This window comes from Colletotrichum acutatum, assembly GCF_030867785.1.
Source record: "Colletotrichum acutatum strain CBS 112980 chromosome Unknown BDZ83scaffold_56, whole genome shotgun sequence".
NCBI lineage: Eukaryota > Fungi > Ascomycota > Sordariomycetes > Glomerellales > Glomerellaceae > Colletotrichum > Colletotrichum acutatum.
The window spans coordinates 83,649-106,872 of record NW_026849050.1 but is presented as its reverse complement, the minus strand read 5'-3'; the positions used below and the strand labels follow the sequence as shown (position 1 = coordinate 106,872).

At 51.5% G+C, this 23,224-nt stretch overlaps 8 protein-coding genes across 8 annotated transcripts; 4 read left to right on the top strand and 4 right to left on the bottom strand.

Moving 5' to 3' along the window:
- Positions 1-3,532: 3,532 nt before the first annotated feature.
- On the top strand, positions 3,533-4,776 carry BDZ83DRAFT_720171 (family 16 glycosyl hydrolase; the record flags this gene model as incomplete). Its single annotated transcript, XM_060512252.1, has 2 exons — positions 3,533-3,626; positions 3,740-4,776. 2 exons carry the CDS (start codon positions 3,533-3,535, stop codon positions 4,774-4,776), a joined length of 1,131 nt encoding a protein of 376 aa, XP_060364134.1.
- A 2,186-nt stretch (positions 4,777-6,962) lies between these two features.
- Positions 6,963-7,364, top strand: BDZ83DRAFT_752911 (uncharacterized protein; the record flags this gene model as incomplete). Its single annotated transcript, XM_060514272.1, has 3 exons — positions 6,963-7,043; positions 7,115-7,255; positions 7,329-7,364. 3 exons carry the CDS (start codon positions 6,963-6,965, stop codon positions 7,362-7,364), a joined length of 258 nt encoding a protein of 85 aa, XP_060364133.1.
- A 760-nt stretch (positions 7,365-8,124) lies between these two features.
- BDZ83DRAFT_624118 (uncharacterized protein) lies at positions 8,125-9,527 on the top strand. The gene is made up of 2 exons (XM_060508425.1): positions 8,125-8,384; positions 8,434-9,527. The coding sequence occupies exons 1-2, from the start codon at positions 8,349-8,351 to the stop codon at positions 9,403-9,405; spliced, it is 1,008 nt and encodes a 335-aa protein (XP_060364132.1). The 5' UTR covers positions 8,125-8,348; the 3' UTR covers positions 9,406-9,527.
- Positions 9,528-9,581: 54 nt separating this feature from the next.
- On the bottom strand, positions 9,582-11,134 carry BDZ83DRAFT_752909 (glycoside hydrolase superfamily; the record flags this gene model as incomplete). Its single annotated transcript, XM_060514271.1, has 3 exons — positions 9,582-10,398; positions 10,454-10,764; positions 10,961-11,134. The coding sequence occupies 3 exons, from the start codon at positions 11,132-11,134 to the stop codon at positions 9,582-9,584; spliced, it is 1,302 nt and encodes a 433-aa protein (XP_060364131.1).
- A 1,447-nt stretch (positions 11,135-12,581) lies between these two features.
- Positions 12,582-14,093, bottom strand: BDZ83DRAFT_579355 (FAD dependent oxidoreductase; the record flags this gene model as incomplete). The annotated part of the gene is made up of 2 exons (XM_060505227.1): positions 12,582-13,820; positions 13,908-14,093. The coding sequence occupies 2 exons, from the start codon at positions 14,091-14,093 to the stop codon at positions 12,582-12,584; spliced, it is 1,425 nt and encodes a 474-aa protein (XP_060364130.1).
- A 1,509-nt stretch (positions 14,094-15,602) lies between these two features.
- Positions 15,603-17,503, top strand: BDZ83DRAFT_624113 (uncharacterized protein). The gene is made up of 6 exons (XM_060508424.1): positions 15,603-15,977; positions 16,056-16,290; positions 16,351-16,503; positions 16,558-16,675; positions 16,745-16,840; positions 16,939-17,503. Exons 1-6 carry the CDS (start codon positions 15,807-15,809, stop codon positions 17,432-17,434), a joined length of 1,269 nt encoding a protein of 422 aa, XP_060364129.1. The 5' UTR covers positions 15,603-15,806; the 3' UTR covers positions 17,435-17,503.
- Positions 17,504-19,891: 2,388 nt separating this feature from the next.
- BDZ83DRAFT_579408 (uncharacterized protein) lies at positions 19,892-20,669 on the bottom strand (the record flags this gene model as incomplete). The annotated part of the gene is made up of 2 exons (XM_060505232.1): positions 19,892-20,363; positions 20,428-20,669. 2 exons carry the CDS (start codon positions 20,667-20,669, stop codon positions 19,892-19,894), a joined length of 714 nt encoding a protein of 237 aa, XP_060364128.1.
- A 1,253-nt stretch (positions 20,670-21,922) lies between these two features.
- Positions 21,923-22,638, bottom strand: BDZ83DRAFT_752903 (uncharacterized protein; the record flags this gene model as incomplete). The annotated part of the gene is made up of 2 exons (XM_060514270.1): positions 21,923-22,066; positions 22,114-22,638. 2 exons carry the CDS (start codon positions 22,636-22,638, stop codon positions 21,923-21,925), a joined length of 669 nt encoding a protein of 222 aa, XP_060364127.1.
- Between the last annotated feature and the right edge of the window lie 586 nt (positions 22,639-23,224).

Sequence of the window (23,224 nt, the reverse complement as noted above, 5' to 3'; positions counted from 1 at the left end):
CTTCAAGTCATTGCTGTGGCTGTGCAACTGGGTAGATGTCTCCATTACTTGGCGGGACGATTCAAGATTTATTGAAGCAATTTTTCATTGTATAAGTCACCGGTATAGAGACCTAAACTATCATTGGATTAAATCAGTTCGGAGAAAATTGAGCGTCTAAAACACGTCTTGATGGCTTGGTAACGTGAATTGCTGTGATTTTTAGCTTCGAGATATTCCGTTCTCATCTTAAGAATTCAACCAAGACTCGTCGAACAACATTATTACCTTGCTCCGCATCCCTGTGTATTATCAGCTCACTAGCATCCTTCCAGCCGTTTTGCCAAACTTCTCTTCATTTACTTCTTCTTCGTGATCTTGGAAATCAAGCTTAGCAGAAATCAATCCACATTCACCTGGGCCTCTGTCCATGGGCCAGACTCACCATGCGAATATTCGCGCCCTATTCCAAGGTCCAGGCAACGATCTTATGTAAACCTTAACCATGCCACTCCGGGGCCTGATTTCTGAAGGATAATAAGCTGCTCTTGATTGCCCCTAGACAACGGAAATAATGACTTAGGGGCTTTCCATCGCCATCGGTGATGAACGAGAGTCTTGCTAGATAACTATTTGCGATCCGGTCGTCAGATTTTACCTCGAGTGGTAATTTCATCCCCTCATCGTTCCCGGAGAAGAATTTTCTAGTTTTGAAAGCGTTCAGCGATGGGACTAGAAGAGCCCAATGTTGTCTTGGCCCAGCAGTATATAAGATTGATACGACGTACATTCATCCGTTTTCTTACGTAAATTCGACTTAAGGTGAGTTGGAGTGAAGAACTCACCTGATGAAGTCTCGGTGTTCTCTAGTAAGATTGCCCGGTACCCTCTGCATATGGTCGGTCATTGAACATCAATGGCGCGGCGAGACGGGATTCGTGTCCAACTTGGTCGGACAACGGACAAAGATGAGACCGTGCCTACAACTTGCACTCCATGGCCTGATGATCCCAAAGGTATTATGTGTGTTTGCGGAACGTCAAGTATGTCAGCGAGTTTAATAGTATTTCGCTCTAAGCTTTTTACTCTCCAGGCAGCAAGCCCCTTCTCTGGAATGCGATAGTGATACAGCCCTCAATATTTTACCGAAGCTAGCTCATAGTAGGGTTGATAGGGTGACAAAGCGAGAGTATTCATACGCAGATCCAGCGCGAAGTGTTAAGCGAAGGTATGGGTAGTCGACGGAACTGTTGATGAGACAATGCTTCGTGACATGTTAAAACGATCCTACGATGTCATCCGGTTCACGAGCCTTGACACCATTCCACAACGTCAGAAACACAGCCATCCCGCGAATGAAGCAGATGTAAAATTGATGGCAAAAACGTTCTTCAACATTTATCCGGTAAACACGAGAAGTTTCCGCCGAAATTCGTTGGACCACAAGCACGTCAACCAGTCACTTTGACGCGGCATAGCCATCTTTTCATGTTCCCACGCTGCAATAGATCCTTTAGAGAAGTAGATAGAAAGTGTGCTTGACATCGTTCGACGCCAACGGACTGTTCAAATACATCGCTCGCTTCGCCGAGCGTGAGATTGCATCAATACAAAAAGTATGCATACACTACAGACGAAAGTGAAGAACTCTGTGAGCATGAGTTGGCCTTGGAGAGTCATAGCTGGGGAAGGAGCAGGACTGTAAAGTCAGTTCGCGATGTGGGGTGACTGTTTCTGGCCTCGAGTAAGCTATATCGCGTAAATATGTAGGCTTTGCGATTCCCTTCCGATTTGCATCGCTTTAGATCGATGATTGAATTCACCACACTTCTATCAGCCAGATTACCTTGATTCACCGAACTTTTCTTGAGTGGCCTAAGTTGTTGCGGGGGAATGGGACCGACCGCAACGCTGATGTGCCATCCTTGCTCTGGTGCCTCGAACAATCGCACACACGCAAGCTCACGTTTACACGTAGGTTGGCTGCGAATGCGGGCTATGTCGATGATTACGAATCCAAGACCTGTTCTGATCTGCATAGCGTAATTCCCGGAGATCCAGCTCGCGGAGCCAAAGCAGTGACTGTCCCGAAGGTCGTATCTCGCAACGTCGGTTGAAGACCTGATATTGTTCAAATGGCCATCCCGTCGGTCACAGCCGCTTCGCCGTGTCTTCGGCGAAGGACGGGAGAAGATCAAAAAGCCATCCGCGCGCACCGAATGCGATCATGATATATGCTGCGCCAACCCCTTGATTTTCAACGTCACGCAGGGCAGTGCTTCTGCCTTCCCCGAACGTAGATCTGCCGTGCTTGCAAAATTCCCGGCGGCTTCCCGGCGGGATACGACGCTCACCGTTCACGGACTGTGGGCGATCGGGCTCCGAAATGAACCTGCAGATGTCATTTGCTTGGCCGACTTAGCGCCGCGATAGTGCCAAGGGCCGCATACTCCCCTGTCCGTCCGCAGCCCTGCCTAACGGGAGCGCGGGAACGCGAACTCGCAGGCAGTGACGGACTTGGTTGAAAAGACTGGGCGCGCGGATCCGGATGCAGGTACGCAAAGACTTGTTCTCTGGCCTGTGATTGTGATGTAAATGGGATCCAGTGAGCTTAAAGCATGTTTCGTCTGAAGAGCACAGCCTGAGGGGGCCGCAGCAATCACAGTCCTGGACTCGAATGTTTGGGTTGGTACGGGTTGCCACCATGGTTGTTATTCTCCGCGGGACATCAAGGATTATGTCTGGATCGAGGGGCCTCCGGTGGTGTTGTCGCCAACAAGATGACTGGGGAAAGTGTATGGGTTATTCAGCAAAACACCTTCCTCTCCAGTCTCAGCCCCCTTAAAACGCACAGATGGGAAAAATACTGTGTGGGAAAGTTTCGACGTGAGCCACTGAGGTTTGAGACTCTACCGTTGGTCATCCCGTCTCACCATTTTAGCCCACATCGAACAGAGAGAAGAGAACCCTGGCCGGGACGTCCCATTGGTGCTTCAGCCCAACTTGACAAGCCGCACGGCTTTTAATAGCATGAACGGCCTCCCGGCACGGCACATCGGATGGTGGGCGCTGCCCCGAGCGACCAGCTGCAGGTGTCAGGGAAGAAGAAATGGTACAGCCACCCATGCACACGCGTCCCCTTCGATAGATTTCACCCACTAATGAACCCCACCATGGCAACTCCACTGCCGGGAAGCCGAGTGGCAGGTGTTTGCCGTTGCCAGATGCTCAAACGTACGTCAGCCTCCTTGAAGATGGGGTGGAAGTGAGGTGGTTGGCTCCAGCTTGTCCAGCTGGAACTCGCATGATGGGTTCTCCTAGTAAAGCCCAAACACCAGGTATCCATGTATCCTGTTGATTCTGCCCTTCTTTAATGGAGACGCTGACCCGCCATCGAAATAAGGGGGCGGGTTTGGTTTCCATGGTTCTTCACTGAAAGCCTCAGCCATTTCTCTCGTTCTATCTCTTCTCTTTTAGATCTTCTTTTCCTTCCAATATACTATCGTTGAATTGAATTTTAGAGGGTTCTTCCTTCGCCGTAAAATTACTCACAATGGCGTTGTCTTTCGTTCGTCAAGCGTCGCTCGTTGCGCTTCTCGCTTCTACAACTTTCGCTCAAACTTTTACCGATTGCGACCCTACTAAGAGTAAGTTTGACTTTGAATCCACGTTCATTTGAGGATGTTCCCGACACGTCCTCCACATCACGGTACTCTGAGCGTTGGTGGATGAATTGTTTTGCTGACACGAGGTCACTTAGAAACTTGCCCCGCCAACAAAGGTCTGTCAAAGAGCACCTATGAGGTCGACTTCACCAAGGGCGCCGACAACGATGCCTGGACTGTCACCGCCGGCAACATCACCTACGGCACCGATGGCGCCGAGTTCACCCTGAACAAGAAGGGCGATGCCCCCACCATCGAGACATCGTGGTACTTCTTCTTCGGCCGCGCCGAGGTTCTCATGAAGGCCGCCCCCGGAACCGGTATCGTCAGCAGTGTAGTTATCGAGTCCGATGATTTGGACGAGGTCGACTGGGAGTGGCTCGGCGGCAAGGATGCCGAGGTTCAGACCAACTATTTCGGCAAGGGCAACACCACCAGCTACGATCGTGGCGCGTTCCACACCATCGCCGCGACTCAGACCGAGTACCACAACTACACCATCGACTGGACCAAGGAGGCCGTCACCTGGTACATCAACAGCAACCTCGTCCGCACCCTCAACTACGCCGATGCCCTTGGCGGCAAGAACTTCCCCCAGACCCCGGCCCGCCTGAGACTCGGCATCTGGGCCGGTGGCGACCCGGACAACAACGCCGGCACCATCACCTGGGCCGGTGGTGAGACTGATTACACCAAGGCGCCCTTCACCATGACCGTTCAAAAGGTCTCCATCACCAACGCGAACCCCGGTGGCTCCTACACCTACGGCGACATGACTGGTGACTACTCGAGCATCAAGATTGGCGCCGCCACCGACGACAGCACCAACGCCGGTCAGAACGACACCACTTCAGGTAACACAACCTCCGAACCCGCCTCCGGGAGCTCCGACGCGACAGCGACGCCTTCCTCTGGTTTCCCCGTGTCTTCGGGCGCCCCGCTGAGAAACTCCACCACGACAGGAACCACGATCCGTCCGACGGTTGCTCCCTCGGCTACCCAGTCCGGCTCATCCGCCAGCGCTACCGCCTCCACTGGCGCCAGCGCTGCCGCTGGAAAGCTGTTGACCGGCGCAACTGTTGGCACTGGTCTGTTTGGATTTGCTCTCGTCGCGATGGCTGGCCTGTTTTAGAAGAGATATCCCCCCATTTGTTACAATAGTGTGTATGTAGTTCTTCCCACAACAGTTAGATAATACAGGACCAAAAAGTCCTACTTTTCAAACGTTATCCCTGTATCTGGCCCGCGGGATGCGAGAATTCTATGTGATTCCTTGCTTTGATGAGGGGAGGGGGAGGGGGGGGGAGCGTTGTTTTGATCTGGCACCAGCACATACATCAGATGTGATGCGCCGCGGCTCGACTCGTCCCCGAGGATGAACCCCGTGTGCTATGCAGTTGATCCATGAATGGTTTGCGTCTGAGCGCGGGAATATACGCTGAGTTTTCGAGGAGGTATTATTCCGTTAAGTCACGAGGAATGAATCTACGAAGCCATGCATTTCCTTGTTTCCGTCATATTCCCTTTTTGCCCTCTTCACGATGTCATTTTTCGTGATGATGAGAAGGACGTTGGGGGACAGTTGTTACATGCCGCCTCAGCCCTGGAACCACCTTTTCACTCGGGTACCTGCATTCAGCCTTTGCATCGAATACTGATTTGGTTGGTTCATTTGCTTGAAGATCGTCTAGAACTGTTGATACTCACCGCTGCTACCGTTAGAGTCCGATAAGGGGCCCAAACATAAGGGGGCCGTGTCAGGTCCTCGCATTGCACCCTCGCTGTCCCAGACTTCAGGTTCGTCTGATGAGATTTCATGACTCAACAACCTTCTGACTGAGACGGCATTATGCAAAGAGGCGGGCGCAACTGGAAAGCTCTCCTGCCACCTATAAAGCTGGAAAATCTAGGAAATTGAGATATTGCAGAGAAAATTTTCAGCTGCCTAGAAAGGTCTGTAGCGAGATTCTAGTGAGGGAGACTGGCTATCTCGAGACGAGGGTGAACCTCGACAGTTCAGGAATACCCACGTGAGGCTTCGTCCACCCGATCTCAAATCGGGGATCCCCGAGACTTCAAGGGCATTCCCCGTAAATTGCTGTTAATTGACTTCACAGGGTAACAATGACGCTGGATTATATGCCTCAGAGGCTCTCTGAGAGATCTCCCAGTCATCTCGGGACTCTCATCATGATGCTTATTACTGTACTCCAGATCTGGAGGCACGTAGGCTGTAGCAAGTTCATGATGCCAATTCAGCTCAGTCGCCAGAGATTCTTATTGCAAGAAATGTACTAGGTACCTCAGTCTCTGACTATTTTCGGTATCGAGTATACATGCCTATTCAGGTTGGCTGGGCAGAAAACCACCCACAGCCAACGGATTGAGAGTTCGATATCGGAATCGCTACTTACTCCTAAAAGCCCTTACTTGTTACTCCAAATGTTCATATTCCATCCGAGCAATGTCATCGATCTGTGTGCTTTATACTTTTTGGCCCACGGCTGCGCATTTCGGCTTCAGTTGAACTACCTTGTCCCGCTACATCAATCTCACAGCGCGAGAATAATGGGCGCCGTTTTTCTCGTTGAATTCGATTCAATATCAGGGTAAAATCCCCCATTGAAAGCAATTCCAGGGCCGCTGTACCTTCCCATTCACCTGAGCGAGGATCATCCACCGACATTCCCGGATAACTCGCATCTCTTTCAGGACTGGTTGAGGCATATCCACAAATCGTTGCCCGCAGAATGCGCGTGAGGAAACATGGATGACTGGCACTCTGTATCTATGTAATTTTGACGCTCAACCATGTTCATGAGATGAGTTATGCGGGGCAGCGGATAGCTTGGGGGCTCCTGTCTGTGTCACTGTGAGCAGCACGACTCGGTCTTCCCCCGCTACTCTATCAGGATCGCAGAACTTAGACAAGGTAACCTACCCAACGGAGGCCCAAGTATTTGCGAGTCAACCTCCCATGATGATCTACAACTCCAGATCTTCATTCAGCACCAGAACAATTCTAGCTACTCGTAAACAATACTGCATTTGGACTTCAGTTTATTAAAGTTCAGAGCTCAACTCATTCATGCTAACGACCGAATCATGAAGAGCACTTTTCATGTCATCTGAGGATAGGCTCCGACCACATACTGTAGTGATCACGAGATAGGACATCTCATAATGTTATAAATTGTAAGCTGTTTCCGCGTACTTGAATGGTGCTCTCATCATCAAAAAGCTCATCCTCACCAAGTCTCTCCTTCAATAACTTTTATTCTCCTCTTCGGACATTTATTTGCCATCACAACATTCAAAATGCGCGCCACCACTTTCGCCGCTGTTTTCGCCTCCCTTCTCACGGCTGTTGCCGCTGTTCCTCAGGGCTTCAGCTGCAAGGTAAGCACAGAACACCAGCCTCCAAGCCGACGCGAGATCCGCTAGATCGGGTTGCTAACAAGCTATCAAAGTCCGAGGGCTTCTGCACCTACAGCGACCCCAACTGTAACTTCTGCCTTAACATTGACGCTGCCGCCAAGATCAAGGTCTGCCAGGCCATCGACCCCACCTACAAGAGCGCCCCCGGCGACATCACCCGTGGTCCTTCGGGAGTAAGCAATCTCCATCTCGAGCATAGTCGTATTTGGCGTAAAAATTCTAGCTGACTCGCTCGTTACCTTGCAGGCCGACTTTCAGTGCGTCGTTACTTGCTGCCACTAAATGGTGGATGTCGTTTAGAGTTCAACATGCATGGTCTAGCTTATCTAGAGGGCATCTAGCTTAAAGCCTTAGATAGACGCATATGAATGCACAAACGAGCATGTGCTAACTCTTCGGACCCTCGATTGCCCTCTTTCCCTTGAAAACTGATATTCGTTACCAAGCGAGATTTCTGTTTGTCAGAGTTTTCAACAGAATTTCGTTGTGCTGAAAAATCAAGCTTTAGCAACGAAGATCGCGGCGAGTTTTATGGTGGCTGTCCGAGTAAGACGGCGTCTCTACTCCCCGAAGTAGGTAGGCAAGTGGCTAGGGTGTGTGACAGCACCCTAGAGTCTGTTGGTTGCGATGAACGCATGAAAAGGGCTTTTAGCTGTCGAATGTTGATGGCCTGGACAAGTCGGAGACCGATTGTCTAGCTGTAATTGGTCTTACACCCTTGACGTACAGACATAAGTATGGAATGTCTTTGCACATGACATCGGACAACGGATGGCAACGGGGCCCGGGCTGAACAGACGTGGCGCTTATTTAGTAGTAAAACCCACATTTTCCCTAAACGATGTATGGACTGAGCGGCGCTACGGAGGCACAAATGCCGACAAGCTCATGAGAAACTCATTAGACGCATGCCAACAACCACGTCAATGTCGGCACGGCCCTTCTACCAACCTCCGGTGGCCGGTTGCAGGGCGGCGGGAATCACCAAAGCAGTCGGCTCATATAGAAGCTAGCAGGGTAGATATCAAGATGATGAGGGTGCAATTCTTACGACTGTGTTTTCATCCCTAGGCTCGAAATCATTCACATCAGCTTAAAAGCATTCAACTTATTGAAGCTCTGACTTGACTGGAGCTCTCATCACTTACAACCCCCAACTTTCGAAGTCTTTACACGCAATCGCATCATCAAACGAACTCTAATTCAACTTTAAGACCCCTGCCAAGAACCAAACTCAATTCCTCTATAACACAAATCTGCCAAGCCATGTCAACTTCAACACCGGCCACGAGTGGCCCGCAGGTAGACCACTCTGTATCGCCGTCATGTTGTGACCGCTAACACCGCATAGACGCCGAAAGGACCTCCTTATGCACCAGTAACAGCTCTTCTGGGCTTGACGCCGACCGTGAAAGTTGATGTGCCAATCTGCGCCGTCTTGATCGTGTTCTTCCTCAGCGGATTTATCCTCAATCTCACGATCTTTCGCCGAAACAAAGCCCGCGGGCATAAGTTCCTACCTTCGGTGCTTCTCGCCGGCTTCTGCATGGCCCGCAACATGGCGCTGGTCCTACGCATTGTCTGGTCCACCCGCCACGATAACGCCAGCTTAACGATCGCTGCCAATATTTTCGCGGCTGCCGGTGTCATCATCCTCTTCATTGTCAACCTCATTTTCGCACAGCGTTTGGTCAGGTCGATACATCCTTACTTCGGATGGGGTCGCATCCCCTCGATCGCCTTCAAGGCTCTTTATGCCTACGTCATCATTTGTCTTGTCATGACCATTACGATCACCATCATTTCTTTTTACACCCGCAACCCATCTACCTTGAATACCGCGCGCATCATCCAGTTGTTCTCCGGAACATCTCTTGCGACATTGGCCTTCTTGCCGATCCCGATTGTCATCGCGACCGTACTCATCCCCAGCAAATCCGTTCCAGAGCCGTTCGGTAAGGGTTCGCTCAGGACAAAGATCATCCTGGTTCTCTTCACCTCCACCATGCTAGCACTGGGTGCCGGCTTCCGCATCGGCGTTAGCTATACTACGCCCCGGCTTGCGTCGAACCCAGCATGGTACCATCACAAGGCCTGTTACTACGTCTTCAACTATGTTATTGAATTGATCGTGGTCTTTACCTACGCACTCAGCCGTTTCGATAGGAGGTTCCACATTCCCAACGGATCCAGTGCACCGGGTCACTACTCTGCAGGTGTTGAAGACGAGAAGCGTTCGAGCAGCACTAGCAACATCAACGACATGGATACCGAGCGGTCACCAAGTTACAAAGAAAGCTTTCGAATGGAGAACTGCCCATAGAAATCAGATATGACTTATGAGAGGAAGCAAGGAAAATCACGATTTAGAAAGTAGAGAGTTATAGCTCTTCTCACAGCAGGGAAACAAATGAATCTGCAGAGAATGTAAAATATATAATATGTTAAGCTTAAGCCATCATGAACGGTTATGTTATACCTTTCCGTACTAAAGGAACCTCAGTACGAGAACTCGAAAGCAAAGCCGACGTCTGGGTCATTCTGATAGACGGCGACGATAACGATGCCATCTCCATAGTTGTAGTTGGTGTAGCCGAGATCATCAGGTTCGGCGACACGATCAAACCGACCCGGAGCTGTGTTGAACCGGATCGCTTTGATAGGCAGTGATCCAGATTCGGGAAGACCAAAGGCGCTCAGTCCGCCAATCTTGACAAACCAGACGCCAGTGTTCGGACGACATCCAGCCAAGATACGCACGACTCGCTGGTTGGGATCAACGGTAGCGTACGTATCCACAAGCGTGTCCTCAGACATCTCGGTGCGTACACGATAACCCGTCATGCTCTGGGCATAGTAGACGTACACCGGGTACTCCCGAGCAGGCCGATAACTAGTGTCATACATGTCATAATTGGAACCAGTCTTGCCTTTTCCGAGGAGGTATGCCAGATAGTCGTTGAGTTCCTGACCGCCTAGCCAATTGGCCCGGAGACCTGGCACGTTGTGTCGCTCCAGCTGGCCAATGTTCCATATGAGACCGGACGGAACCTGCTGATCCGGGTGACCGTACTCTTGGACGTTCCAGATACCCTGAAAGTCAACGCCAGCAGCATTCAGATACTGACGGTAACTGTTGAGCGAGGTAGTTAAGTCCCCGTTCCCGTAAAGGAAATGAAGACTGATCTGGTCTGGGATGGAATTGTTCGACTTGATGAACTCAGCCCACCGTGAGAAATAGTGTTCGACGCCTTGCGAAAAGTTGGGCAGATGACCGTAGGACGGCCCAATGACCTTGGCATTGGGAAAGTCCCTCCTGTAGAATGGTGAGCTGGAAGAGCTCTCGGCCCGGGGTTGGATGCTCAACTCACATGATCTTATGGTATGCATGACCCCAGTACTCCAGCCATCTGTCTATTCCTCGGTCGAGGAAGTCAACATTGTCAATCTCGTTCCAAAGGTCCCACCAAATGTTGTCGACCATGCCATCTTGTTTCAGCAGCGCAAAAAACGTGTCAAGGAAGTTGTCAAAGTCTGCGTAGCTTCCTCCGTCGCCCGGCATCGGCGTCTCGGCGAAATTCGGATATGAATCAGTCCCCCACATGTCATGGATCATGATTTGGAAATTTCCCCCGTGGCGGCGTGTGACCTGGTATGCAGACTTGAGGTACTCGTAGCGACCCTTGGGTCATCGTCAGCGCAGGCAAAGGGGTTCCACAGGTTAATTTGGTACTTGCCATGAACTCATTTAGTCCTCGAGTCCATCCACGGCGGGGCTCGGCCAACTGCGAGCCGCCAGATCTCATGTTCCAGAACTTGATGTCAGATAGCCAATGGTCAGGGATCTGGTCAGGGTTGCTTGGAATGCCGAGTAAGACACCGGAAGCCATATGTTGCGGATCACCGGTGTTGTCGTTGAGCCAGACGTAGGAAGACCCGGAGAGATCACGCTTCTGAATGATAGAATTGGAAACCTGCTCTGGAGCGCTCAGAACTGCGCCCAGGGCTGGCAGTACCAGGCCCAGTAGGAGGATTAAGGCCTTTCGAGTCATGGTGTCTGTTAGTCCGGCGCGCTGAATGTATTGCAGAGAGGCTTTCGAAAGCCCTGTGATGAACAGCGAGTCCAAGAAGAAGTGGTCAAGGGGCCAAAAAGAGCTTTATGTATCCCTTTTGGAAGCTCACTGATCTCGCGGGCAATATCATAACCTCTCAATTTACTAGCAAAACAGTATCTCAACTACATTCACAAACAGAATCTTGCACATACGAAGACAGTAGGCAACTGAATAGGCGCCTTTCAACATTGATTCTCCCGGGCGGCATCATCGCTTGTCGGGTCCGGATAAAGAATGCCAAGCCCGGTGGGGGTTTGCCCGGTGGGAATCTGCTGTACAAAACCTATTGCCTTGTTCCGGTGTAAGTAATTTTGAACTGAGAGAAAGCGTTATTGGTGTAACTTCTCCGCCGAAAACACTCAATACTACACAAAAAAGCCTGTGTGATGTCCGGGAGAATTACAAACGGCGGGGGCGGGGTACCAAGTCTCAAATGAGGGGTGAAGGTGAAAGTCGGATAATAGAGACTATCGTTTGATCGCAATAGCTTCTTGTCACCTCAGAACGATTGAACAAGATAACTACCCCTACAGTCTCTACCCTGGAAAGCATGACCATGACTATCTTGACCCATGTGCATCCTTACTTCCTCCCACGATGTCTGATTGAGCATCTAATCAATCTAACTGATGGATTAGATTACGTCAAAGTCTAAATTCATGGCTTATCAGACGGGGCGATCGTCGCTCGTACAAATCTGACTGGACGCCAATTCAAACAACCTAGAGTCGCTGAGCGAACCAGATATCTCTTTCCTCTCTAAAGCGGGGCTGGACCAGGTACAGCGCCGAAAGATGCATCCGCGCGGGAACATCGTAGAGCGCATAGTTGAGGAAAAAGAAGTAGGACGACAGTGAATACTATCCTGCAAAATGTATTTAAAGATGATGGCTGACTCCCGCTGGCTAGCTTGAATCTCCTCATCATTAAGTACTCAGAAACACAAAAAGAACCCTAGACCAACAAAAGGCCAACCACGGTATCACCTCAACTATGAAGTTCATCCAAGTCTTTGCGATTTTCGGTAAGTTAGTTGACGACTTATATCGCGGAAGTTCGTTGCCAACTAACATTTTTGGTGCGCAATAGCGTCGATGGCCATCGCGGCCCCCCTCGCTCAAGAAGCACACACCGAAGCAGCAGCTGATCTGGAAGCGCGCCAGGGCTGCCAGTGGGACCCCACCAAGCCTTTGGGCGGTTGCCCTTAAGAGGATGATGATCTCAGCACATACGACAACTCATGGAGTTCCTAAAACGAGTCAAGTCAGACGAAGTCATGTCCTGGTGCTGCCATAGTCTTCACTTTATGCATTCTATCTTGGCCATCTTCCTCTGAAGGCCATGATTAAATATCATATACATATCAAACCCTCAAACGAGTCGCTCACAACCCCTCAATCAACTTGGGCAAGATGACATTGTTGTACTCCCACACCACAGTCGAGAAGCCTGCAGAGAAGGCTGCTCCCGTGTACCATGTGGATCGACGGCCTTGAAGAGCTGTCTGCTTCTGAATGAACCCAGCACGAAGCTTCTCGCCAGTGACGCGAGGATGCATTTTCCCATGGTTCGCAAAGGCGACAAAGCTGACTGTGCCGTTAGAAGCAGGGACGGTCCCGGCCTCGATTAAGTTGTTAATGGACTCGGCAATGACAGCCTTCATACTCTCTGAGGTATCCTCATCTGTGCCGACAGCCGTGAATTGGAACAAGTCCTTGGTACCGCCAATGTAGTCGATACGGCCCACCTGAGAGGGGGTAGGAAAGACGGTGTAGTTGGTCGAACCAGGTGCGGGCGACCTGTTAGAGTAGGCGGTGCTGATTTGCAACGACGGGTGGCGGAGGATGCCGGCGTAGACGGTGGTGAACTCGATCTTGTCGAAGACTTCTGTCTCGGTCTCGTCTGGGCGGAAAGGCGCGAGACTCTCCGGGGTCGGCTCGAAAGCAATGAGGAGGCGCTTAGCGTCGATGCAGGTCAAGGTGCCATCAGCGCCAGCAACCTTCACGGAGATACCCTGGTCGCTACGTTGAGACGTAGAGACGATGGTGCTGGAGTAGAGAACATCATCGCCGAGAAACTTGGCCACGCTCTCGTACAGCTCGTAGAGGCGTCCCGAGGCAGGGACTGCAGCGGCGGCGGTTCCAAGCAGAGCTCGTACCATGGGAACTCCGGAGGCCTGCATGACGAACAAGGTCGGCACATCCATGGTTTCGCCAAGGCCCTGTGCCGTGGAGTCCCAAATCTGGGGCACGGCGGCGGCGATATCATACTTTTCGACGAACTGGCGGAAGGGCATAACCAGGTCCTCGGGAATGGCGTCCGCATCAGGGAAGTTCTCGAACCCTGGGAGGATGATGTCCTCATACTTCTCGAGAACGTCGAGGTACCTCTGCAGCGCGGGATACATGGCGTCTGAAGAAGGCGCGGTCCAGCCTGTCACCGGCGAGCCCGTCTTGAAGTCAACGTATCTGTAGTCGAGAGTGGTGAACTGCATTGACCCGCTGGTTGAGACGTTCATACGCTTCGGGAAGTCAAATGTGTCCTTGTATTCCATCCACGCCTGTACACCGACGTTGATGGACTTATTCGAAGCTGAGTCATAGTAGAAGGCCGTGTGGCCACCCTTGAGGAGGACGTCAGTCACGATACGTAGTTGTTTCGAGGAGAGGCATCTGAAGAAGAAATGGTGACGGAAGAGGACGTAACTCACAAGTTGACTGGCCTTTTCTACGACGATGACACTCTGGCCATGGTCCCTCAACCAAACAGCAGCGTGAGAGCCGGCAGCACCACCACCAACGACGATTACATCCCGAGAGATGGTATGGTTGCAACAACTCAACCCAGCCACGCCCTGTGCCACAAACGTGGCGACGAGACCTGCACCTGCACGCATCTTGCTAGAACGCATGTTGACCAAGAAAGAGTGGTTGGTTCGGAGAGCGCACACTAACACGTGATCTTTAGGAATGCGGCAGTGCTTCTGGCGTGGTAAGGTGACTGGTAACGAAACGCACGTCTACGGCGAGTCTGCAGAATCACGGGAGATTTTAAATCGAATCATCCAATGCCCGCAGAGTAGCACAACATCAACTCCCGATTACTGAAGACTGAGTCTGCATAGACAACGTACTCAATTTTCCTCAACAAATAGGCATATCTCGGTTGGTGGAATCGATCATCTTGGCCGCCCGCCATCCTCGCCGACATGGAGTCTTCACCCCGCATTGGACCAACGGCCGCTGCATGCCGGAGATTGCAATGGGACTGATGGATCCTAGACAGGCACGACGGGTAAACCAAATCGTGGAACTTTGTTGGATGTCACGTCGACTTTATCGAACCAACACGTCCAACAGCGAGAAAATACAAGCATCTTCCAAAGATGGTGTGATAATATCATGCCCTGAGGGGTTTTGAGCCAGGATGCTAGGACACAATGCTCCGCAAAGGGGACCGGGGCTCCGGGCCCGGCCGTCCGAATAAGTTGAGCCATCAACCAACAAGCCGGGTGGATAGTGGCCGGGGTTCGAATGCAGGGGCGCGGCACAAACAGCATCCACAAGTCCCACACGGGCCGATGGCCTCGATCACCCGAGCGGTCAAGGCCAAGGATGCAGGCAAATTCTGCGTTGTCTTGCATGATTTCGAGTTGACGTTTACAGATGAAGAACGAGGGCCCGTTGTGGCGTTGTCGGCACACTTCCGAATCACCGCAGCTTTGTCCAGAAAAGTTTATGGAAGGATTAGTCCGAAATTTCAATATTGATCCGCGGTTTGTTTGCTTCTTTTATTGAGGGATCGTGCTCCACGATGAATAACACGCTGATATACATTCGTATCTTTGGTCATATGGTTCCAACGAACTGTACGGCAGTGCACGCGGCCCGTAGCCAGATCGGACTGGGCCGGATCGTCTATTCTGGCACGGACGGACTTTGATGAGGGCCAGATGATCGTGCTATGCCATGGAATTTGTCAAGACCTGCTATCCAACACGCTCATCGGGTCACCGTTCAACCCATGCTCTTGGCAAATGAAGACCATGTAGCAATGTGCTGCCCGGAAATCCCGGTATCTCCAATCCGCTCTACCTGTGCCACACCAACGCAGGTTCTGTAAGATTGCGCGTTGAAAGACCGTCACCAACAAGGTTGTGAATCCCTCGGAGAATGGAACTCACGAATCGAGCGATAGTCTAGCAAACAATACGACGTTGTCCAATAGTAGCATGTGCTGGTACTCGTTCTTGTTACTGCAAGCTGGGATGCTACTAACTAATGGCTAACTACTAGTGAAGCTCGAGTTGTGACAAGCTGCAAGGTGCAAATTTTCTCTTCTGCTCCGAGCCTAAAACCAAGAGCGTCGAAGAAGGGCGCATGAGGCCAAGGTAGGCAACTCGTGGGGCTAAGCCGAGGCGAAGAGCGGACGAGTTCCCTGACATTTGTAGCCGTAAAAGTATGCACCAGAGTCTTGATTCTCTGTGTAGGACTCTCAGTGATAATGAGCCCCGAGGAAAGAGGGTAGTCTTGTCCACAAGTCTCCGTCGTCATCCCCATCGCTGCTGCTCTCTTTCTACGCTGTCCAGATTCACAATCATGAAGTGAAGATGGATGATCTTTCTCCTGAGTACGTCAATGCCAGCAATGCGGGGCGGATCGTCGGCTTGGTTGGCTTTTTTCACCTCGTCGCTCTGGCATTCGTCTCACTGCGTGTTTATGCTCGCGTGGTAATTCTCAGGGCCTTTGGAACCGAAGATGCCCTTATAGTGGCTGCCGCCGTGAGTCCGTACTCTCACGCCAGTTTTACGATTTTCGAAGATTGAAAGTAGGTGATTATTAACTTCATCACGATGTAGATCCTCGCCCTTGTCTCTTGGGTCTGCCTGGTCCTTCAAATACCTTACGGTCTCGGTCGTCATGGCTCGACAATCCCGACAAACGATAGAATCGATTTCGAGCGGATATCTTTCTGGAAGACGGTTTTATCAGACGGCGTCGCGATGGGACTGTTGAGGATATCTATGGCAATAAGTTTACTTCGACTAAAGGGGGACCTTCAATGGTATCGATGGTCGCTTTACGCCGTAATTGGTATGTATGAATACCAAGTTGCCGCCTCGGATCCAAGACTTCGATTGCTAAGGTCTGTAGGTTTCGTCATTGCGTACTCGATTCAAGCAATTGCTTGGTTGTTCGTTTACTGCACGCCATATTCGGGTTGGTGGGAGTTTCAGTGGATGAACCCCTTTGATCCAAGGTGTCACGACTTCAATCTGTTTATTAACCTGACGTACTGGAATATCTGTAAGTCAGCCTGCGTGCCAGTCCGTCACGATTTCTGACAAACCTTTGGGTCAGCCTGTAACATCTTTACCGACATTTGCTTGGGAGCGCTACCGATTCCCATCATCTGGCATTTGAAGATGAGATTCCGCGTCAGACTTTATGTGATAGGCATTCTTAACCTTGGTTATTTGTAAGCATTGATCCTTTTCTGCTAGCCTCTCGATTCACGAATGCGCTGACATGATTCTTCTCAATTCAGTGCAGTCATCATGGGCATTCTCAAGGCGGTATTCATGTTGACCACAGGTGGCAGTCCAGATGCAATATTCGACTATTGGGTTCATTTCTGGCAAAAGTGAGTTCTTAGACAGGCAGTGCAGTCGACTACTTTGACAATACAATGTGTAGGCTTTGTTGGAAGTGCGCATGCTAATCAGTCTCAATGCGAACCAGTCTCCAACTCAACATCGGTATCATCGCAGCCTGCGCCTCCTACCTCAAACCCCTCTTCGGTCGCCTCTTAAAACTAAACAGCTCAGTCGATTACTACCCCAGCAACGAGCGCTATGGCAGAAGTGGTCAGACCCCCCTCGGCGTCGGTGCCTCTCGTAACACCCCCTACGCGAGCGGCAACAGGAGGACCACCAGAATCCCGCTGGATCGCAGTTTACATGACGAGTTCGAGATGCATACCAAGGACGAATTCAGTGTAACTGAAAGATATATTTCTGGCACAGGTACCAGAGTTGACGTGGTGCGCTCGCCGATCGCTATGGAAGGCCGATGTTCCGCTGAAGCTGTGTATGCTGGTGCTTTGCCTTCCGATACGAACAGCGAGGAGATTATATTAAAGAAAGAGCAGGGAAGAGGGATTGTCTGCACGAGGGACTTTAGTGTCAAGTACAGCGAGAATGATAGGTTTGGGCCAATAGGTTCATCGAAGGCATAACAGACATGGCAGGGCACATCTTGTTTTAGAGATTGGCGTAGGAATTAAATATAGTGTTCAACAACATTGAACAGTGTTATGGACAGAAGAGATATTTCCCGATGTCTCCAGTTGATGATTTCTCATTGAGGTCTAGGGACGCATACTTCTTCAATAGCTCCTCTTCATTCCGTTTGGTTGTCATCATAGTCAAGAGAGGTGTGTTTTCTCTAGCGAGACTCATCCGCCCTGGAACTACTTTATTCATAAGGTACCTTTTCATCTCCCAACTGCCTGACTGGGCGTTGAGACTCCTGCCGGGAGCAAGTAAGTCCCTGGGAATTCAACGGCACGCAAGCTGCAAACTCTTATTGTGCATGCCATGGTCGTGTGCCTCAGATAGACTAGCGAAGGCGGCACTGAGATATTCACGATGCAGCTGTATACCGATTCCGACGCCTGGTCATGGATCCTCGTAGCAATGGGCATGTCAGACCTGAAAGCCGGCGGGAAACCTCGGCACTTGCCAGCCATCTCCTGGATCGGGTACAGGAAATGCAATGGCCAGCTGGAATACGTCGATCTCGGACCCGGCACCGAACCAGCACCAAGACGTCAGGTTCTGATAAGCTGAGATCTGCTAGCCCCAGACATATGCCCACCGGGATGCGTTATCGGGTCATACGTGGAACCAGTGGAAGAAGTGTCAGAGCGGATTCCGTCGGCGACGAGCCAACGGTAACGTTGCTGCATGTCAGCGGTTGGAGAAATTGAGAAAAAGGCACGCGCCGGACTCGTGCGCCAACACGTCGGATGACGCACATGTATTATGCACGGCGCCGTGAACGGTCCCTTGCGATGCCAACTCTCTCGACTCGCTGCACATCGGTCCGAGTAAAAATGGCCAGAACACATGAGCAGCTATAGATAGCTTGCCAATAGGCAACGACTAGTAGCTAGCCAATGTTCAGAAGTGTGGCCGCGGCGATATCATTTTCCCGAGGGAGCAGGTCTTTTTCTCGCAGTTTCTGCAATCTGATGTCTTCAGTTAGATAGTTCCCACCCACTAGTGAAACGCAAAATTGAATAAGCAAGGTGATCTTGCCAATCGTCGGTTAATTCGTAAATCATAAGGTTATCGATTCCAAGGGAAGACCCTGATCTTCGGCCCGCGATCGAGGAGAATCAAAGTCTCAAAGATGGCCGTCAAGCCGTTGTTCCCCTCCCCCGCAGAAGGTACTCCGGTATCTTCCTTAAGTAAGCCAGCATAAAAGCCGTATGATTGGCCATATGGCAGGTTCGTTCCCAAACTGGCAGCCAGCAGACGGGCCCACGCCGGTCTGAGCGCCCGGGTCCGTTCGTCACTTGTCTCGGTGGGAAAGTGGGGTTTCTTTGCGTCGTCTCGATCCGGGAAGGAGGCACTGAGGACTGTCATTGATTGAGTGGCAGGTTGGGTATTGCCTTGTGACAAGACCGATCTTAGCTCCTGCTTATGTACCGGCTGCACGTCATTCGCCACTTTCCTCCGAACCACTCAGCCGACGGGTTCTTCGTTCTTTCCCAATCGTTGTTGGGCAGGCACCGGGTAAGAGATACAGAAAGGCAGGAGGCGGGGTGACGGAGGACCTTCCTTCTACCGCCGGCGTCAAAGCTAGCATCGCTGGCTGGAACTTGGGGCTGCTGACTAGCGACTTTTATGCTTGGGTGAAGAACATGTGGTCTGTTTGACTGGCCCAAGCCGTGAGGAAGGAGCCAGACGGGAGGTGCTCTCGCTCTTGCCTCCCATCTCGCCCGGTTGTTTCCTTTCCATCAGTGATGCTCCGGGTCGCCATTAGATAATCAGCACCATTACTTAAACCACCAAACTACTTGCCACCGACGACCTTTGACTTCTCCCATCTCCATCACCACTTCACTGCACAATCAAACAATCAACGGCTTCGGTCCACATTCAAGGCAAACAAAACCACTCTCAAGTCACTTCAAACGACTCCATCAACTATCAACATGTCTGGCTGCGGATGCGCTTCCACTGGCTCCTGCCACTGCGGCAAGGACTGCACCTGCGCCGGCTGCCCCGTAAGTTCCCCTCCCAGACACTGATCGCACCATCAGCCACCGACCCAGCCACCGAGATGATGTTGCTGATACCTTTGTTACAGAACAAATAAGCATGTTCAAAGCTTCAACTGATTGCCATGCGACACGGGCGGATCTACGGGTTGTTTGGACGGATTGACCACATTGGTTTCGAATGGTTGCATGCAAACAGATGCGATGGAACTTCTTCCCTCACACCCTCACTTCAGCCCTGTTGTCGATAGTCATTAGGCAGAGATTCGCAATGTAAAGTTGGTATCGAAAGTCCTTGCCGTGCCGCGTGCTTTCCTTGTGCGGTGAGAATCCTTGTCGCAGAGTTGTGTCACCTCGATCCCGTCTGTGCCAACCTGTCGTTAGTTGTACGACGCCAGAACCATATCACACCCAGTCATCCTGCTGCGCATCATCCTTGTACAACGCGATCTCGCACTTTTCGGTCCACGGATGGCACTCCGATAAGGATAACACCTTGCAGCCAGTGCTTATTCCATCTCTCATTCCCTTCTCATACATCGACCAGCCCAACATTCCGACGACCCTCGCGATGTAAAAGAACGCAGCAAAGACAGGCCAGGCATATCCCCACTTCGCAATCCTACACCACCCCCGATTCTCTGGCCACGCTTCGTGACAGCTTCGGGTGAGATACCACGGCCTCTCGCTGAGGTGATGAGTATCGCTTAGATCGGGCCCGTTCTGTGCGGCGGCACTGCAGGCCCACAGAACGCCGAGGAAGGCGTCGTATGCGAGGTTCGTCCATCGGGCTTCGTATTGTAGGGCCGCCATCGCTAGGCGGGCGAAGAAAATCGTCGCTCCGAGGACCGCGGTGGCTATGTTGGAGGTTGTCAACCTGGATGAGGCGATGTATTAGTGCCGAGGCCTCAGCAGAATGATGGAAGCGCGTGGGACATCACCTCTGGCTCCATATCAAGGGTATCTCGGGCGGCTCTTCGTGGTTGGCATAAAAGTATATCCTCAGTCTCGGGTTTGAACACCATCCTTCCTCACCGCCGTTCCTCCAGAGTCGCGAGCGGAAGCGATCTGGGTACGCCACGCCGAATAGCACGAGAGCGGCGAAGACGACGACAGCTTCGATACACAACAGGACCGCGATCAGGTCTGGACGATGGATCGATCCTCTCAGTCTCTGGCTCATGATTAACGAACTCTCAATGATCAAGGTATTGTGAATAAGAACGTATCGGCTCTTCAGAGAGCAGAACCGAATGCGCAGACGCAGATACGAACGCCATGATGTCTAGAAGCGGCATCGCAGCGACAGCCCAGGCTCTCTTATTCGATAAAGGAAGCTCGTTTCGCTGGTGACGACGACAATGACAAGGGAACTGAATGCCTCAAACTTGCTCGATATTGGGGCGGGGAGGTGATTCGTCTTTTACATTCCGAGGACGGCGAGTTCGATGCTGGGGTGACTTGACTTTTAGGCGTGGGGAGACTGACTGGTGAGGCGGTGAGGGGTTCGGGAAACTTGCTCATTCTTGCGCAGTTAGGCGGCTACCACATGTCGCATGACAGACCACCGATCTCTTATTGTCTGCCAAGAGGCTCTGTATATGGAATCTCCAAGTAGGCCTGCTTATTTTCCTGCTTCTGCAAGTCACTTTGGCAAGGTTTACGAACGGGTGGATGCATGCCCACAGTCGTACGGTCCGGCCCGCATCACATCATTTCGGGCACCTCAGGAGCCATCGATTCCGCACCGGGCTCGAGAACTCTGCATTCCAGACTTCGAGCCTTCTGTATATTGGTAAAGCGTGTATTTGAAACTTTAAGACGATCGATGGGTGATTCTCCATCGTCAACCGACGAGAAGCTGTTCGGCCTTGACTCGACTTCAAGCTTGGCCCCCGGTTGAAGGAGGGGATTGTTTGCTGTCATGTACTTCATCCCATTGACAGCTCTACTTCTCGAGCACTGTCAAGAGCTATGTACAACTAGAATCCTCAGTGACCAAAGACTCGTTGTAAGCAGGTGGCAGCTGATAGTCGCTATCTCCTAACGTAGTGTCCAGTCTCCAGCTGGGCTTTAAATCAAGGATGACCGTTCTTCTTCGGTGTGCTTGCAGCTGCTGACCGCCATGATAGCGTTTGCTTTACTTCTTTCGTTCGGTGTTTTCTTCTGAGTCTGAAGCAAGAGTATGACGTTAGCTACCCGTAGCTCCAAAAATGCGATCCATTGAGGAAAGGAGGACATACCAGACCATGCTCTGCACCACACCGAAGTGAGCAAGCACCCAAGGCAATAGTCCAAGCTTTTACAACCACCTCACTGGTACCAACAAGCAGTGACAATCCCAAACTTCTCTCTCTGGCTCCTCAAAAGCTCATCCCTCTCGCGCCTGATAGCAGCAGCATCTTCCTCCTCAAGGAACCCCATCGCTACGCCCAACTAAGACGCAACAACCGGTCTCGGCATCCCCATGCCACCAAAAGATAACGCGCTAGGAACCTCGGCGTAGGCGAACGAGAGCAGCTCCGCCGTGAAGCGCGAGATGTCGAATTGGTGAAAGGTGTGATCGCGCGCGCCTTTGATCTTGAGGAGGTGGCAGCGGGTGCGGTAGTACGCCATCGTGGCCAGACGTAGCTTCGCTCGGCGACGCGGGCCGACTCGGCGGTCATCCAGTCGAGGTAGCGCGTTAGGTGTAGGATGAATGCGGGCGGCACTGTTAGGACGCGGATGAGGCCTACGAGCTGGGCGTGGGAGCGAACGCGGGTGATTGTAAGCCGGTCGCGGGTGTAGATCGTGGGACAGGTTTCGAGGGGGCGGAGGCGGTAAAGGATACCGTTTCCATCGTCATCGGCGCTTCTACTGGCGTATTGGTTCACATTCGTGGTGATGAGCTCATCGGTGGCCGGGTCGGAAGCGTGCCAGTAGAGGTCCCAGTGAAATTCTTCGGTAGAGAGGCCCTGGGAGACCATGAGCTCGTAAGTACAGAAGGGGAAGTTCGGACCGTCCGGGAGATTGGTCGCGTAGATGTGCTTCTTCTTGGCAAAGTAGATGGAGAATGGGATCGAGATCATGATGTAGAGGGATCCGACTTCGAGTTTGTCCATGATGATCGGCGGATGGGTGGAGGGCGAGAAGGGTGCTGCCGGAGACTCCATTTCGGTGAAGCCGAAATCTATCAACTAAGACGAAAAATTCTGAAGTGAGGGTGACATCGAAGTCGGAGAAGTGAATTGAGGATCAGGATGAAGATGGAGGATAAGGATGAAAGTGGATGATGGAATGAAATGAGGTGAGGTGAGGTGGAGTTTGACAAGATGATATCGAGGTTACTTAAGAAACGGAACGATAGAAGAGAACCGTCGCAAATTCTGAAATGTTCTTTCTTGGACGATGTGTAACACGCAGCTGTCAGCCCGTCCGGACCAACCACCGGCAAAAACATGAATCACCAGCGATCACTCCCGAGCTTCTACGGTACCTGCCTCTCCAATCGCGCCTTGAAGGCCGGCAAAGCCCCCCAAGTTTCAACCTAGGAGCATTTTGCTGGTTTCCCGGATTCAACACTGTAGTAGATATTTGACCAACGCGCCCAGTCCTTCAGCTCGATGTGACCGCAGCCCACTCTTTGAAATATGAATCAACCATCCAGCAAATTACCCGTTTTCTCAACAAAAATACCCTGAACAAAGTCGCATGATTTGAGCGTGTTGGGACTTTCCCCACGAACAGGTGCCAATGGAC

Excerpts from the sequence above, each read along its gene's own strand:
- BDZ83DRAFT_624118 (XM_060508425.1), top strand. The coding sequence starts at position 8,349 with ATGTCAACTTCAACACCGGCCACGAGTGGCCCGCAG. Across the intron at positions 8,385-8,433 it reads CGGCCACGAGTGGCCCGCAG|ACGCCGAAAGGACCTCCTTA; the intron begins GTAGACCACTCT and ends AACACCGCATAG.
- BDZ83DRAFT_624113 (XM_060508424.1), top strand. The coding sequence starts at position 15,807 with ATGGATGATCTTTCTCCTGAGTACGTCAATGCCAGCAATGCGGGGCGG. Across the intron at positions 15,978-16,055 it reads CCCTTATAGTGGCTGCCGCC|ATCCTCGCCCTTGTCTCTTG; the intron begins GTGAGTCCGTAC and ends ATCACGATGTAG. Across the intron at positions 16,841-16,938 it reads TGGGTTCATTTCTGGCAAAA|TCTCCAACTCAACATCGGTA; the intron begins GTGAGTTCTTAG and ends AATGCGAACCAG.